This window comes from Lissotriton helveticus, chromosome 1_1 (genome assembly GCF_964261635.1).
Source record: "Lissotriton helveticus chromosome 1_1, aLisHel1.1, whole genome shotgun sequence".
Taxonomy (NCBI): domain Eukaryota; kingdom Metazoa; phylum Chordata; class Amphibia; order Caudata; family Salamandridae; genus Lissotriton; species Lissotriton helveticus.
Window position 1 is genome coordinate 524,987,642 of NC_136057.1, and position 16,141 is coordinate 525,003,782.

Genomic DNA, 16,141 nt, shown 5'->3' on the forward strand with positions numbered 1-16,141 from the left:
TATAGTGGCATCATCACTCAATCAGCAATTCAATTACAAAGACAGCATGAGTGAAAACGTAATACACATCAGGGGGCGGCATGGCACCCCACAATCAAAGCACGGCAGGTGGAGGCACACTGCAGTTATGCATTCTCCGTCAGATCTCATGGCATCAGGTAGGCGGTGGGCCAGTGATGAGGTCAGCTGAGGTGCCGGCTGCTCTGTCTGTACAAGGTGGGAGGGCGCCCATAGGCAAGACTGCTCCCTGTGGCAGCTGAGGGGGAGTGTTGAGAATCCCCATCTTACCCCCTACCCAGAACCCCATTCTGAAGAACAGCATACATAATGGGAATCATCCTGAGAGGAAACCAGGAGCTAGGCGATCAATCCAGTCACCAGAGGACTGGGCAGCCAATGTGGCACAAATAGGCATGGGTAGGGTTCGGCATGGCCAGTAAGTTCAAGGAGTTAATAACTAGGATAAAGTGGTTTACTGGACAGAGTGACATTCACAGGCCAACTGGAGGATCACATCCCCATCCCTGAAGTTGAGAAGTCTGACTACTATAGATCGCGTAGGGGTGGCAGGAGGAGGGCACGAACCATGGGACCTGTATGCACGCTCTACAATAAGGATGGTCAACAATGCAACAGGGAAGTTAGCATCGTTCTGATTAAGTCTTCCATCTTGACAATAGCTGTGGATTACGGGACCCCTATTATGCACCATGCTTGACAAGTGTTCACCAGCAGTGGTCTGGGTATCTTTCATATCGAATTGCAGGCCTTTATCTGGCCAAGCTGGTTGCATGTTTATCCACCCACTCCTTCATGTGGTTGAGGTGGCTGGTGAGGTTGTTCTTGGTATCGATGGCTCGCAAGCTGTTTTTAACATCTAGCAGTACCGATATGCCATGCAACCATCCAGGGGGGTCTTCCACAGCCCTCTCCGCCTATGTGTAGACTAGACTGTCTTGTCCATCTGCCACGTTTTCTTGAATGCTAGCTTTGATTTGAGTGCCTCTGGCTTCCCCTTGAATCACAGCTGAGCAGCGCAGGTTGTCAGCCAGTATTGTCCACCTCTGATGTTGCCCCATGCACGCAGGAGGGCAGGAGCACCAGAAGGGTCATCTGCCGGGGGTCCACACCTCCCAACCGCCAAGAGGGTGATAGTCGATGGTGTGCAGGAGCCCATATGAAGGTCATGTGTTTGAAAGCCTTAAATGTTGGATACTTGAAAAGATAACCCACAATGTCAGAGGAGGAGATATCCTGTCCAGATTAAATACCAGAGAATGCAGATGGATACATACGCTTGATACAGTGGTGCAGGGATTAAATGAGTTTGAGGAGATCAACAGACAAACCGGTCTGTTGGGTCACACTTAAGTACTCTGTGAACTAATATTCACACATACCTGTAACACAATATGTGCCGTTGGGCACCTCTATTAGTTAGGAACTATTCTAACTGTTACCACTAGCTGAGGGTGTATCATGCATATTGATATCATATCTGAGAGTCAAGCCCCATTCTATAGAAATCTGAATAAATGTGGAATATAACTATCTGATTTGAGGTTTAACATTACATATGTGTTGGACCTGGCCCTTTTTGGCAGGTTCACCCCTAAACTTTTTTGCTTTTTCCTAGCCTCTTTCTGGAACCTGGTGTTGGTGATTTTAGGCCTTGGCGCACTTTTTCACTATGGTACAGGGTAAAGTGCGTGAGCTCTCTGTGTATGTGTGGTGAGTGACCTGCCCTCCCATAGGAATGAATGGGGAATATGTATGCCCATGGTAGTTCCTGATGTGTGGGGAGTGCAGGGTCGAGTTTGATATGTACGAACTCGTGAGATTGAATGCTGTGCAATGGTATATGCGGCATGATTGTGTCTAGTGTAGAAGTGCCACTTTTAGAAGTTGGCATATTTGTGTAGTCTGTGGCTGGCGTGTAATTGGCTGGAGCCTGGCCCCAGGAGTGAGCCTGGGCCTGCTTGTGGATTGACTGTCTGGTTTGAGGAGGACAGGGGCTGGGGAGCCCCCAAGAGGTTGTCTGAGTCAGCCCGTGGATGAAAGGCTGCATCTTCTGCCAGGGAAGTGGGAGGAGATAGCACCTGGGAGTGAATGAGGCTGTGCCTGCCTGCCACAATGCTGGCTCCACCTCCCGCTGGGCGACTGTCACCTCTGCCCTCACACTGAAAGGAGTTCCCTATAACCAGTTCTAGCTGGTTCTCACACTGCCTGCACCTTGCTAGACAAAGGATTTCTCTGTATAAAAAGGGGCTGTGTCCCCTTCTAAAATGTTCTTGTTTCTGACTTGAATCCTGCCAGGGGCGTGCTGCTGCTTGGGCTCAGGGGAAGGCTTGCCTCCCTGAGCCCTGCCCAGCCCCTGGATACCTGATGGATGCCTGGAGGACTTCTGGGGGACCCCTCTGCCTTGCCTGGGCTGATTGGGAACTTTGCTTTGCCCTGGGATCCTTTGGACCTTCTTCCTATACCCTGAAGGACTTTGCAGGCCATTAGCTCTTGGGAGCGCTGATTTATTGCCCTTCTAGTGCTTTGGAGCGCTTTATTTCCCAATAGCGCAGAGGAAGCGCTTTATGACCATAGCCGGTGCCCACCCGGCATTGTTGACCACCTTTTAATGCCCAGTTAAGCCCCTGGCAGGTGCCCACCCCGCCGGGGGCCTTGACGCTATATTTTTACTTTTCACGAGGGAGCCAACCCCTCGAGATCGCCGCCGCCAGCCCGGAGTTTGCCTCGAGGAAGCTGGGCCCGCCTCCCGACTGAGGGCCGCGCTGCCATTGGCGGCCCCCAGTCACAGGAAGACAGGCAAGTTCAGGGAAGACATGGGCGGGGCCTGATTGAGGCAACCTCCGCTTCCCCCTGCGCGGGGGAACGTTTCGTTTTGTGGCCGGTCTCCCATGCGATGGAGGGAGACCGGAGATGCTGCGGCCGAGGGAGAAGATCCGGTGAAGTCCGCGGGGCTCCCGTGCTACGGTAGAGCCCCGCCTGTTGCCAAGCACCGCCGCCCGGAGAGGAAGCCGCGAGTGAAGCGGAGCCGCCCCCGACCAGCCCGGTGAGTGTTGAAGGGCTGGGGGGTAGGCGGGAAGCTCCGGGCGGATGTCGTGTTGCCTGTGGTGGCACTTGTGATGCAGAGCCCGGGAGAGGCTCTTGGGCATTTGTTGATTTAGAGTCCCCCAAGCGGGACTCCAACATTCCTGATATTTGTTTGGAGAGCCTAGATAGGCTCCGGGGGCATTCCTTGCTACAAGCCCCAAAGAGGCTTACAGCCCACATTTATCTGGAGCCATGAGAAGGCTGCGCGGGCCATTTTAGCTAGGGGGGGCGTCGGGGCACATTGCCGGTGCCCGCCCCCTCCTGCCTGCGAGAGGTTTGGTTTCAAGAGCCCAGAGAGGCTCAGAAGCGCCACATGTACATTTTGAGAGTCCAGGAGAGCCTCAAGGCGCCCCAAGTGTTCCCGGGTCCCCCGTGAGGGACCCCACCGCCTAGTGAGGCTGTATCTTTGTCTAAGAGCCTGTGTGGCTCCCACGGGGACCTTATTGTCCCAAGAGCCTGTGTGGCTCCAGCATTTGACTAGGTGTAGTGTCAGAGCCTGTGCGGCTCCAACGTTCTGCGCAGTGTTGCCCAGAGCCTGTGTGGCTCCTACATTTTGGTGCAGTTCTGTTCTAGGGTCAGTGAGGACCCTGTCGCAGTTTTTGATTCCCAGCTGCCCAGCAATTAGTGGGCAGCTGCACCGTTTAGGTCTTGTGATGTTCCCAGGTGCCCAGCAAGTAGTGGACACCTGCAACGTTTAGGTTTTGCGCCAGTGGCGCACCCCTGACTGGCGCTGCATGGCAGTGCGCCCTGACATTCTGGACACAGGGCTCTTTAGTCCCTTTATTAGATGGGGGCTGGTATGTGACTTTATTTAGGCGCAATTTGATTATCTATGTGATGGTAATTGCCTAATGTGAGTTTTGCGCAATGTGATGTGGTGCTAGGAAATGTAATGCATTTAATATGATTACGCACCTTGATCTTACACCTCTGAATGTTTTTGGGCATCATGTGTTTCTGCGCTATCGAGTTATGTTCTGGCACCTCTGAATATTTTTATGCATCATGTGTCTTCCTTGATTTTACACCTCTGATTGTGTTGGTTTATGCATCATGTGTTTTTCCTTCCCTGCACCTCTGAATGTGTTTTTGATGCATCATGTGCCTTGTTATTACACCGCTGAATGTATTTTTATGCATCATGTGTTTACCTTTTCCCTACACCTCTTAATGTTTTAGGCATCATGTGTTTTCTTTTTCCCTACACCTCTGAATGTTTTGATGCATCATGTGTAATGTGTTCTTGCTGATACCCCTAAATGTACTTTATTCTTAGGTGGTTGTTCTTTCCAGTACAGGTGGTCCTAGTGAGGTCCTGGTCCCCTGTGTGACATTCTCCTAAGGTGGTCAGGGTTGCGTAGGTGGTACTTACCTGTTACCAGTAGTTACTGGTTGTATGCTATTCTTGCTAATTTGTGCTACAGTGATTTTATATTCTTTTATTCTAATTTCTGACAGTATTTCTATTTCTAAAAGTGTTGATTCTGACAGTGGCCCATGTGGCCCTGTCCTGTACCTAATCCCTTGTGAATATTGCCCGTGCCAGTTGGCACAATGTACATGTGTGATTTCTATCTGATGTGATTTTTACAATACAGAAGTTATTTTTATATAACCTTGTGTGGAGTTCCTTTTGTGGTGTGCCTAGTATGTTGTTGCTGTTGTGTGCTGTCGCAAATTCTTTACACATTGCCTCCGAGTTTAGCCTTACTGCTCGTGCCAAGCTACCAAGGGGGTGAGCAGGGATTATCTTGGTGTGTGACTCCCTTGCCCTGACTAGAATGGTGGTTTCTGCCTGGCTTTGGCGTCAGCCTTAGCCTACCAGAAATAGCTAGTTCTAACAATATGGTTCCATGGTCATTGGTATTTGTGATCACAAAAGTCAAATTGTCTTCAATCACTGGTTAAAATGCTTTGAGACTTGTATGTTATACTCATGCTAGACGAAATGAGAATTGTACATTTTTTAAATTGTGATTACAATGACATCTTCAAAACTTGTGTGCTTTATTACCCGAAGGATAATAAACCCTCCCTTTTTTTCCTCCCCAAAGTGGGAAAGCTTCATTCTTGGAAGTGAACAATTGTGATATTTATTAGGATAGTTTGAATCATTCAGCTAGGGTGGAACCCCACAGAAGTTATTGATCAAGTTGTTGTTTCTCATGTTGGTGAAGAGTGGTGCATTTTCCACCTTCTCAAGGATTTTTGCTATGGGTGGGAGACCAGAGATTGGCTTCTAATTTGCAAAAATTTTAAATAAGGACTCCAGCAGTGCAGCTATTTAGGTATGTTTGAGTTTCTGCCTAACCTAATAACGGTCAAGGGCTGAACTGAAGATCTTTGTAATGAGGCAGGTTTGCATGCTTTAACAATGTTAGTGTTGCAGATTGTCAGATCGTATTTGGGGAGAGGGGTGCTCAAGGCCAGTGCTACTGGACCCCAATTATGTTGTTTGAGGGAGTTTGTCACTGATGGTCTGGGGCTCATCTTACTATGTCTCAACAGACTCTGCCAAGTACAACTTGCACTGCACTTGACTCTGAGTAGAAAGGGCGAGCAGTTAAAGGCTTCTCAAAGAGGTAATGCAGGGGATAAGAATTCAGAGCTCAACAATAAACCAACAGACAGAATAAGGTATTGTCCATTATAAAAGAGAGTACTCTAATCTCATATCCTAATGGAATACTACACAACTCAATAGGAATAGCAATTACAGGGCTGTTCTCAACTACAATTGCCAATAAAATGCTGCAACCCCTCTCAGTACCCCTTCCCCATTCTAGAACCTATCTAATGTCTACCATCCTCCAGGATGATGTGGGCATAGGCAATGAGGCAGAGTTGCAGTTCACTTCTTTCTACTCCATAAGATAGATATGGAACTCTGTTCAACTGTTACACACTGGCTGTTTACTTGGGAGAAAGGTATGAAGTCCTCATGTCAGATTCTTCTGCAAAATGTTAGGGATGTGAGTAGTTGGCCTGGCATATGCTGTCTTCTATTCTAGTGGCACCTTGCACCAGTTCAAATGACCCTTATTGATGGTAGGTTTAAAGACAACCTTTATAGAAAGCTATCCTGATATGTTATGTTATGTTGTTATGTTATTTGTTCTTCTATAGCGCTCGAATCACCCGGGGGCATCTCGGCGCTGGTAGCTGTGGAGAGCAGCCTTCAGGCTAAGTCTTGAAGGAATGTAAAGCAGCTTGTTTTACCAGTCTATAATCTCATGAATGACCAAATGAAAGGAGAGCCACACCAGGTATATATAAAATATATATGTATTTAATTTTGAACACACCCCTCTAGTCTATTTATGAGGCTAGAGGTAAAAGTACACAAGATAAACTTAAGTAGCACATAGTAAATTAGCACCGTATACGTTTGGCCCTAGGGGTCTCACAAACCATATACTAAGAAAGTGGTATAAGTACCGCTGTGAACATAGAGTCAAGGCCTAGGGCCTGTAGAACCACTGGGGAACCAGGAACCACCCAAGGTAGGGACACAGGAGTCCCAAGGGGGATGCGTGCAGTGTCTAAACACAGCCGCGAATCACCATTGACTTCTATGGAGAAAGTTGCGGGTAGATTTTTAAAGAATAAGGACACTTAGGAGTGGACTAGGAACAAACGTGTTCAGGTTTCAAAGATCTGAAGAACCTGAAAGCAGAGGGGATAGAGTCTGGGTCACTTGTCAGTGATCAGGGAAGCAACAAGAAGATGCCTGCCGATGTCTGGTGATTTCAGGAGCAGGAGGTGAAGCTTGACTCTTCAGCCATGAGGACCAAGAGGCGTCGACGACAGCTAGGAGCTGGATTTGAGCTGTTTCACGTTGGATATCGAGTGCTGCAGTGTCGGTATCTGTATTGGACCCAACAAGCCTTGGCAACAGCAACCCACGCAAAATGCAAAGATTGGCTTTGGTACAGATCAGCAAGATCTGAGGGACTCGTCCTTTGGAGGGGAGTCGGGGCATGTCTTGAGCAACCAGGAAAACCCAAGAAACAAAGGAGTTGCCTTTGTGGGGACCAACCAGTTGACGGACCAGGGATCGCGAAGGAGCCTCAAGCAGAATTGCCAAAAGGGGGCCCACGGAACACTCGTGGAGTGTAGGCCGACAATCTTTGGTGCAGATGATGCTCAGGGCTTGGACCACAAGTAGCCAAATGCACAACTTCGGGAAAGCTCGGGAAGTAGGTGCACTTGCAAATATGCCCAGTGTCCTGGAGTTCCGGTCCCACATCTCTTGTGATGGCTGTGGGTCTCAACTTTGCTGTCATCTTGTGTCAGCCTCAGAGATGTCTGGAAGTCTGTGTCCTGTATCGCAGATTCTTTGGGATCCAGTGGGAGCCTCGAAAATGCAGACCAGCAGGATGCTGATTTGGTGCCTGTTTGACCGGGGGGTCACTTCCTTGACCCCAAGGGAGATTCTTCCATCTAGTCGAAATAGAATGTTGAAGTTCCAGGATATATGTTGCTGCGTTTCGTCCAGGGTAATCTAAAGTCCTAGGGACTGGGTTTCTATACTTATACTGAGTTTAGGGGATGGATTAACTCTAAGGTCCCACCTATAGGAGTACCTGGGGAGGGGGTGGTTACACCCCTCCCCTTTGTCCAGTTTCACGCCAGAGCTGGGGCTGAGTGCCCCAGCAACTGGTTTGAACTGGAGTATGCACAGGGACACCTTGTGTGCCCCAGGCAATGTCTGAAAAGCATTCTCTGAATGCACCCACCCTGCCCCAATACACTAAAGCCTGTCTGGGGAGGTGGGTACACCTCCTTGGACTGGAAATCGATTGTCCAGGCCTCCCCTGCTGGAGTTTTGTCCAGCAGCAGGAGGTCAGACTCGTGTCTGTGGCAGCAGCATCCATTTTGTGATGCTGGGGATCTTTAAAACTATTACAGGTAAAGTAAAGGTGTACATGTATTCTCCCTCTAGAAGGGTGGAATTCTACCCCCTCTGCCAGGACTGGTGGGGGAGGGGGTAGGATTCCAAAGTGTTTGACACCAAACATGACATGTTTTGATGCAGCCATTCCAAAGTTAGCATTTACAGCGAGGTTATAATGCACTTAAGAGTATATGGTATGGCCTTATCACAGAACAGGTATAAGGAAGGGATTCCAAAAGCTGCAGAGGGGCTCAGCTCATGCTTGGGCATCCTCTCACACAAAACCAAGCACTATGCCTCCAGGATTGTCAAGGCCTGCCATAGGAGTGACTTATATGTTTATATGTGTCTGTATATATAGGTAGCTATATGTATACTATATCTAAGCAAGGGGTGCAAGCACCACCTTACCCAGGCTGCAGTAGCAGACCCGTGGTGTCATTTGGGTAAGCTTCCCAGGGGTGGCATAATACATGCTTCAGCCCCTGGTAGGCTTCTGAGTTACCTATGCTCTTGGTACCTAAGGTACCATATACTAGAGACTCACAAAGGTAACCCAGTAACCAATTTGGAATGTACCTAATGTGCATGCAATCAGTTTAGAGAGGAAGCAGCTAGGCTGGGGTCCTGGTTAGCAGGGCCCCAGTCAGATTATCGAGTCGATAAATCAGTGAAACACAGCAAAAAGTGGGAGTAACCGTAGTAAGCAGATCCTACAGTAGCAATTTGGTGGTTGAAAATGGCCTGATTTGAAGAGTTTGGCTGTTTCCGACTTCAAAAGTGCCTTTATATGCCATACATGTACAAAACACAAATTGCGATTCGGTAACATATTTATACAAACGTTGGCATGAATTTACCCTGGGGCCTGCTTAATACATTTGCATTTCCAGTATGGGTATAACATTTGTATACCCACTGTTAAACTTGGTTAGTTTTATTTTTCTAGATCGGTCCTTGGATATACTGAGGTATACTATACAGTGAGGGCATTTGCTCCATGTGATTGGGCACCTTTGGCTAAATATCACACTCATAATCCCCAAATCACCAGTAGATTAAGTTTTTGATCCTGATAAATTGCCCTGATCGATAACGACAACCTTTGGCAAGAAACATGTTGACCTTTATGTACTCTACCTTATGAGCTGCGTTGGATCATTACCTCCACATTCAGTCACCCACTGCTTTCAATATTAACAAAAGGACCCACATAATAAAAATGTTAGGGTACCTCCTAGCTAATTTGAATTCACACTACACGAATCTACAGCTAGAGCACCTCCATTCACACTTCACATTGGTGTCTTATTCTAAAAAACCTCAGGCAAAGAGCCCCTCCAGGAGCCCTTTCAGCATTGCAACACAGGCCCAACAAGGAGCTGCCCGATGATGACGCATGACTCCCACCAGGGTGTGTGGGGGCTCTTGCTTCCAAGCAAGCGCATCGCCTGATCTGCTTTTCAGTTTCTCAGTGACCTTTCTCCCCTGTCCCCCTTCATGTTAGAGGAACTGCATACCCTATTGGAATACATAAACTTTCAGCGAGCTTGCATGCTGGGCCTAGAAGCGCTCCTAGTCCCTTCTTTGTGTTTAGGCTTCTAGGTAAGCCAGGCCAACCTTCAGGTCCATCATCAGAAATGAAGAGACCAGGAGGTGTTCCTTCACCACTGGGAGAGACTGACTGTCAGGAAAATACGAACCCTGGTCCTAGAGTTGCCTTTGGAGTATTCTGAGGAGCATCAGCTTCCTTTGTCATGAATAACGTATACATTTATACATATTTCGTGTTAGAACAGGGTGCATTTCTGTTCTTTTAAATATCATTTTGTGACTTCTCCTTAGACACAGCCTGTGTGCAAATTGATTGTTCCCATGGCAGGTAGTAATGATGTTGGCTCTAAGCAGAAGTATCAAAACAAGATCACAATGAAGTATGAGATCTCTGTACCCGGCTGTGATCAGCCTTCCTGAAGCAGTAACCAGGGACAGACAAAAGGACAGCCCAATTAGAACATTCCTCACTTTGAACAAAAGACCTCAGTCCCTTCCCTGACCCCCACCATCTACAATATGACAATGCTCAGGAAGAACATTAATTAGCATTCCTTTACAAATAAGGTCCTAATAGAAGGTCTTAGGGGAGACCTGTCCCCATCCTCCTTCACTTCAGCATCTGAGTCTCCACCCTGCACCACGGGAAATAAATGCAATAAATGTGCACTGCCTGGGATGGCTATTTTCACCCTTCATTTTGTGTCATGTGAAAGCAGGGGCCATGCACAGTGGATCCCATTTATCCCAGCACTCAGACTCTCACCACACACAGAGTTCTACCAAGATTAATGGTTCAGACTTATTGCACACACATGCACTTGATATGCACATGGAATGTCAGCACAAGGATCTTGGCTGAAATGTAATGAGTGGGATCAACAGACAAGACTCTGATGCAGAGTAAAAGGTCTAGTCATACAAAATAATTTACAAAAACTTGTTACGCAACCATTTTATGTGATTCACTCATGGTACGGACAGTAGTCCTATACCCACTATGACAGCAAACTTTGGGTACCCATCCAGGTCACAGAATAGGTTCTGAACCCCACATTACAAGGAACATGCCTAAGCCTATTTGCACGCTTAAGATCAACTTGATGCTAGGTCATTGAAAAGGTCAAGATTCCACAATCTCATGCAAGTGGGCACTCAGGGCACGGTTACATGCCCTTTCAGTATACTGGGGGCATTCCTGTACTAACAATAGACTAGTTAAAATGCCAGAATAGTGATGCAATACAAAAATAGGATCAAACAAGTATTGACTTGGTGCCTGTTTGCATGTCATGAAGTCTAGTAAGAACTATCTTATCTTGTTTATGGATTGCACCGCTGGTCTCTGTTTTTGAGAGTTGACAATGAATCTGTGAGGCAGGTTCCAGGCATTAAAAGGAGTAAAAGGCCAGAGTTAGACGTTTTGTGGAAGATGGAGGTGTGACACCAAAGTGTTCGTATGTGTTAGGGACAACATTCTAGGGCAATTCGAGTCTTGCTGCCGGAACCACGAAATTACTTTCAGTTTGGGAAATTAATTAAAACAGTCCTGTCAGTGGAGCATTCATTCATAATTCTGTTGCAAAAAGACTCCGTCATCCCCTAAAATAACCTCTCCTACCGATTCCAACTATGTGAGAAAACAATCAGTCAAGCCCATCTTCCCCTCCTTTCTAAGTCCTACCACTCCCTCAGTGGTTAGAACCTTTGTCTTGCTAAGAGGTGGTGAGGTACTTTTAGGTCATTTCTACAACAGAAGCATGGATGGTTGTCTTCTTTGCCAAACAATATTGGCAAACGCATAGAATAAGTTAGCCGAAACAGACGAGAAGTGCATAATGTACTTTACATAATCCTGAATTAAATACATTGGTTCTTTACAGAGATACAGCATTAATTAGGAAATCTGTGTTTCTCATGGTGAATTATTTCCAATTGTCAGCCAACAAGAACCATTTGTACATTGATCTGGCCTAGTGACATCCAAACAAATGTCCTGCTACTTTATTTTGATATTTCATAATCAACATTTTAAATTGTGCTGAAATAATAGATGTTAGTGGTATAAAAACACGAATATATGACGTTACAACGCCACATATTTAATCGCGGTAGGCAACAACGCGGACGTTACATCGTCAGCGTTGTTACCATGCATGGCATTACAACGCCAGTTGTTTCTACGACTTGCACTGGATGGTGCGCTGGATTTAGGAATAGTATAAATTACTATTCCTACTCCAATTAGCGCAACAGTAGGGAATGTGTTGTACTTAAAATCCAAAACATTCCCTGGTGTTGCACGCCATCTAGTGCAAGTCATATAAACGACTTGCGTTGTAATGCCATGCGTGGTAACAACGCACGCGGACGCTGTAACGTCTGCGTTGTTACCAACACTCGTGGTACTCACAGTGTTGTAAACGCTGTCTCCCATAGAAAACAGTATCCATGCACTGAGGGCTTACCTTTTTCGTGGGCACTTTTATTTTAAGGAATTCTGCTTCTCGGCTAAGCACATGCCAAGGTGCGTGAATTCTGACGAAGCTGCATCCTTGAGACTTGATCTAAAAAGTAATTAATATGGTATGTCAAAGTTGTGGTTGTCAAAATAGAGAACAAATATACATTAGGTAGCATTTATTAAACAAGCATTTGTAAAAGTGATAGGTCGTGCCTAAGCATGCAGGTGAGAAGGTCATATTTTATTGTAAGCATATGCCACAAAAAACACACACAGTTGCTGTCTAAATGTGGTGAACACTGGTTTGCACAAAAAGATTTACATGAATAGAAATAACCATTGCATATAATATAGATGAAAAGCATGGGTGGACCGGTACCAAAACTATTTTTAATGTCAATGCAAATCAGAGGAAAATAGGATTCTGAATGGTGCAATGGCTTTGAATTATTGTAACCTGAGCACATTGTTCATTGTAACCTGAGCACATTGTTCAAACACATATGGATGATTAAAAAAGAATGGAAACAATCATTGGCAAAGTAAAGGATTAGCTTATTTGCATTGGTATTTGTTAAGGGTAGATATGCACATGTTCCAGGCAAGCAAAATGTCAGTACATTGGCAGTCCATACTTCAGTGCAGCACCCCAAGTGCAACATGTGTCCCATACTCACTGTTCTTCTGGAACCAAGCTACGCTCAACTAAGGAGTGCCAGACATGGCAAAACAGGTCTTGGGTTGCTTGTGTTCCAAGTAAGGAAGGACCTGGCATGGCAGGTTGGGCTGACTGCAAGGTCAAAACTGATTTGCATATGGCTGTGTCTAAACTGAGGTGGCACGGTGTGGGAAATAACAATGGACTGTGATGCGGCCTGAGTAATTACCAGTGGCTGAGATTATCTAAAACATTACATCCATCACTTTTTTGTATACCTCAGTGACTGAACATAGAGCACTACCAAAAGAAACATGCAAAAGTAGGGCTAATCAGGTTTCCCTCGCACAGCTGATTGTTGGCCCAGCAGAAAACACACGATGCAAATGGAGGAGGACATTGCTCTCTTGTTTTTCTTTGGCCCAATTGGACTGTATCTCATTGAAAAGCTGTGGTTTGCTCCTTGTGGCATCCGCTAGCCATATGGAGGACTTATTCCAGGCTTTGTGGTCTCTACAATTTCACCCATTTTTCAGTAACCCATTTGCTTTAGAGTTCTACCTCTTGGCACAGGAGAGGTCTACTGTCTAAGTGCCTAGCAGTTCTTCTGAGCCCAGGTCTTCCACAGCAGTTACCCAGTGCCCACAAGGCAGCATGCCCTTCCTGCCTACACCATGGAGGTCCCACAGCCTCCTTGGGCTACTTAGTGGGCACCTGGGCCAGGCGAAGTCAAGGGGGGGCTCCTTATGGAGGTCGCACTGCTGCACAACCACTCCATAGAAGAACAAGGATAGCACTCCAGGCTTCCCCCAGCAGGTCCATCACTCTATCGACACCCAAAGGTTATGATGGGGCAGCATCACTGGCCCTAAAGAAATGAATCATAGTCCCTAGGGGCCAGCTTAAATTAGAGGTCCTTGAGTCCATCTTTACAGTGCTGGTCAGGGGTCCTCTGTTATGTTATGTTAATGGCCCTTATATAGCACACAAATAACACTGGTCTCTTGGCACTTACCTGAAGGCTATGATAACTTTTTACTCCTACGCTTGTTTAAATAGAAAGTTTTCAAACTTTCCGGAAGGGAAGGAGGGCAGGCTCTTTCCTCAAACTCTCCGCCAATCCATTCCATACCTGAGGTATCAAGACTGAAAATGCACTGCCATCCATGGTTGCTTTACTAAAGTGTGGGCCGGTCAGCAGGTTCTCCTCAGAAGGCATTGATGGGGCACATAGTGCCTTAAAAGTTCTTTGATGTAAACTGTCTCAGTGCCATAAGTGCCTTGAGTGCAATACACACGCCCTTGAACAAGGCAACCAATGGAAATATTGCAGCAGCCGAGTGGCATGCGCCCATCTTGGTAGCTTAAGTAAAAATCTTGCTGCATCATTCATTCTCACCTGCTCTTTCCCAGCAACTGCTTGGATAGGCCCATGTACAGGGCATTTCCATAGTTCAACCATGACAATATCATTGCAGACACCATTGCCCACAAAGTTGAAAAAGAAAGAATTGGAACCTGTTTCCGGAGCTGTCTCAAAATATTTTTATGCCAGAGTAACATCCCCAAGGTCTATTTTGTTCTCAAAAGTGTCTTCCTTGTGCAGTGGTCTTTAAGTGAGGAGGGAAGGTTTCAGAAGATATGTACTTCTGTCAAAACTTAGGGTGACATCACGCCACACCTGCCCCAACTCTCCTGCTCAGCATTCTACAAATTTCCAAAATGGCACCTTCAAGTGACCTGTTGAAAGTCTGTCTCAGAGTGCCTAAGCCGTGAGCCTAATTGACAAAGCTGTCTCATCCCTTCCCTCTAAAACCGCATAGGTAAGCCTCTTGAATGTATGACGTTACAATGCATATATTTAGAACGCATGCCTTTACAACTCATTTTTCACACCGCAACATCCCTTACAATGCATACATTTACATTGCATTCCATTACAACACATTTTTTAAAACTAGATTTACAACACATACCATTACATTGCATTTAAGGAAATTGTTGGATAGTGTAGTGGTAAAAAATACTATTCTAAATCCAGGGGGTGCAACAGTAGGGTAAGTATTGGATAGTGTGGGGGTAGAAATTACTATTCTAACTCCAGGGGGTGCAACAGTAGGGTATGTGTTGGATAGTGTAGGGGTACTATGCGTTGTAATTCTATGCGTTGTAATGACATGCAATGTAATGCTTGCATTATAATGTCATGCGTTGTAGTGACATTCAATTTAATGGTTGCGCTGTAGTGACATGCGTTGTAAAGGATGTTGCTATGTAATGACTGCATTGTAAATATAGTGCGATGTGATGACTGCGTTGTAAAGGTTGTTTCCAAAACCTCTCTCATGACTGGCTTCAGAGCTCTGGCTGCTCTCCTTGTTTCTCTTTGGGTTGGACTTCCCAGGCCAGGTGCAGTTTGAATAGTATTTAGCACATACAGATTGCATCTCCACCTTTTCCTCTCCTCAGACCTGGCCTAATTACTGCCCAATGACCCTATCATGTGGGGAAACCATTGATCCTCCAGCTGACCAGCAGAGTAGTTAACGTGGCCCAGGTAGGTGATTCAAAAGCTAGAATCTAATTAGGAGCTAGGCTAAAGCACTATGGAGTGCAGATATGTGGAGTAATGGCAAGTCTGCATTTGAGATCCAGTTTTTGGAATGGTATGTAGCGCAAAATGTCAGGTATACATATAGCAAAACACAATTTCTGTGCAAACTTTGCCCATAATAAATAATACAGTAAAGCTCTCTACATACTTCAATGAAACACTACAGATATACATTCTCACACTAGTAAGTTATCTCATAATATAATGCCTGCTCAGGTCAGCACCAATGTCTTAAGGGCATCCTCTGAAACAGGTTAGCTGGGCACCAATACCAGGCTTTTTTTCCTCTGACATTTACAAGTACACATACCCCCAATTCTAAAGTGACAATGCCAATAAACTGGTGGAACCTATTCAGGCTCTCTGCACATATCTTCAGTGAGTGCATTCAGTTATCAGCTTTATGAAAACAAAAAACAAACATTCAATTCCCTAAAAACAGGTATGTGCACAAAACATGGCATCACCTAAAATTTCAAATTTCACCATTATAATTCGTGCTGTAGATTCGTTACTTGATAAGCGAACACTTGGAAACTCCAAATAACCATTCAGTTTTCCGTGGAAATCTACTCTACAATTTCAGTGGAAAACGGCCTTGCTGTACACTTTCTCGGTCAGTAAAATCAAAACGTACAGTGTCAAATTAGTAGCTGTAAGCACTTCACATTACTCCTGGTACACTATAAATGAATCTGCACAATGTGACACTATTTTGGCCAAACAATTTCCGCCAAATAAAAACAGTCTCTTATTAATATTTTTCTTGTTGTAGACATGATCAAATACAGTTGGACAAAGACAGTTTTTTTCATTTAAGAAAAAAAATATATACATTCAAACTTTCAG

General features: G+C 45.7%; 1 protein-coding gene across 1 annotated transcript in view; it reads right to left on the reverse strand.

Annotated features, from left to right (window-relative positions):
* The window catches only part of ANO2 (anoctamin 2), a 1,767,324-nt gene that overhangs the window by 1,122,219 nt on the left and 628,964 nt on the right, over positions 1 to 16,141 (reverse strand). The window contains exon 4 of the mRNA XM_078673987.1: positions 12,025 to 12,123. Coding sequence (XP_078530113.1) covers positions 12,025 to 12,123 — 99 coding nt within the window. The remainder of the gene's footprint in view (positions 1 to 12,024; positions 12,124 to 16,141) is intronic.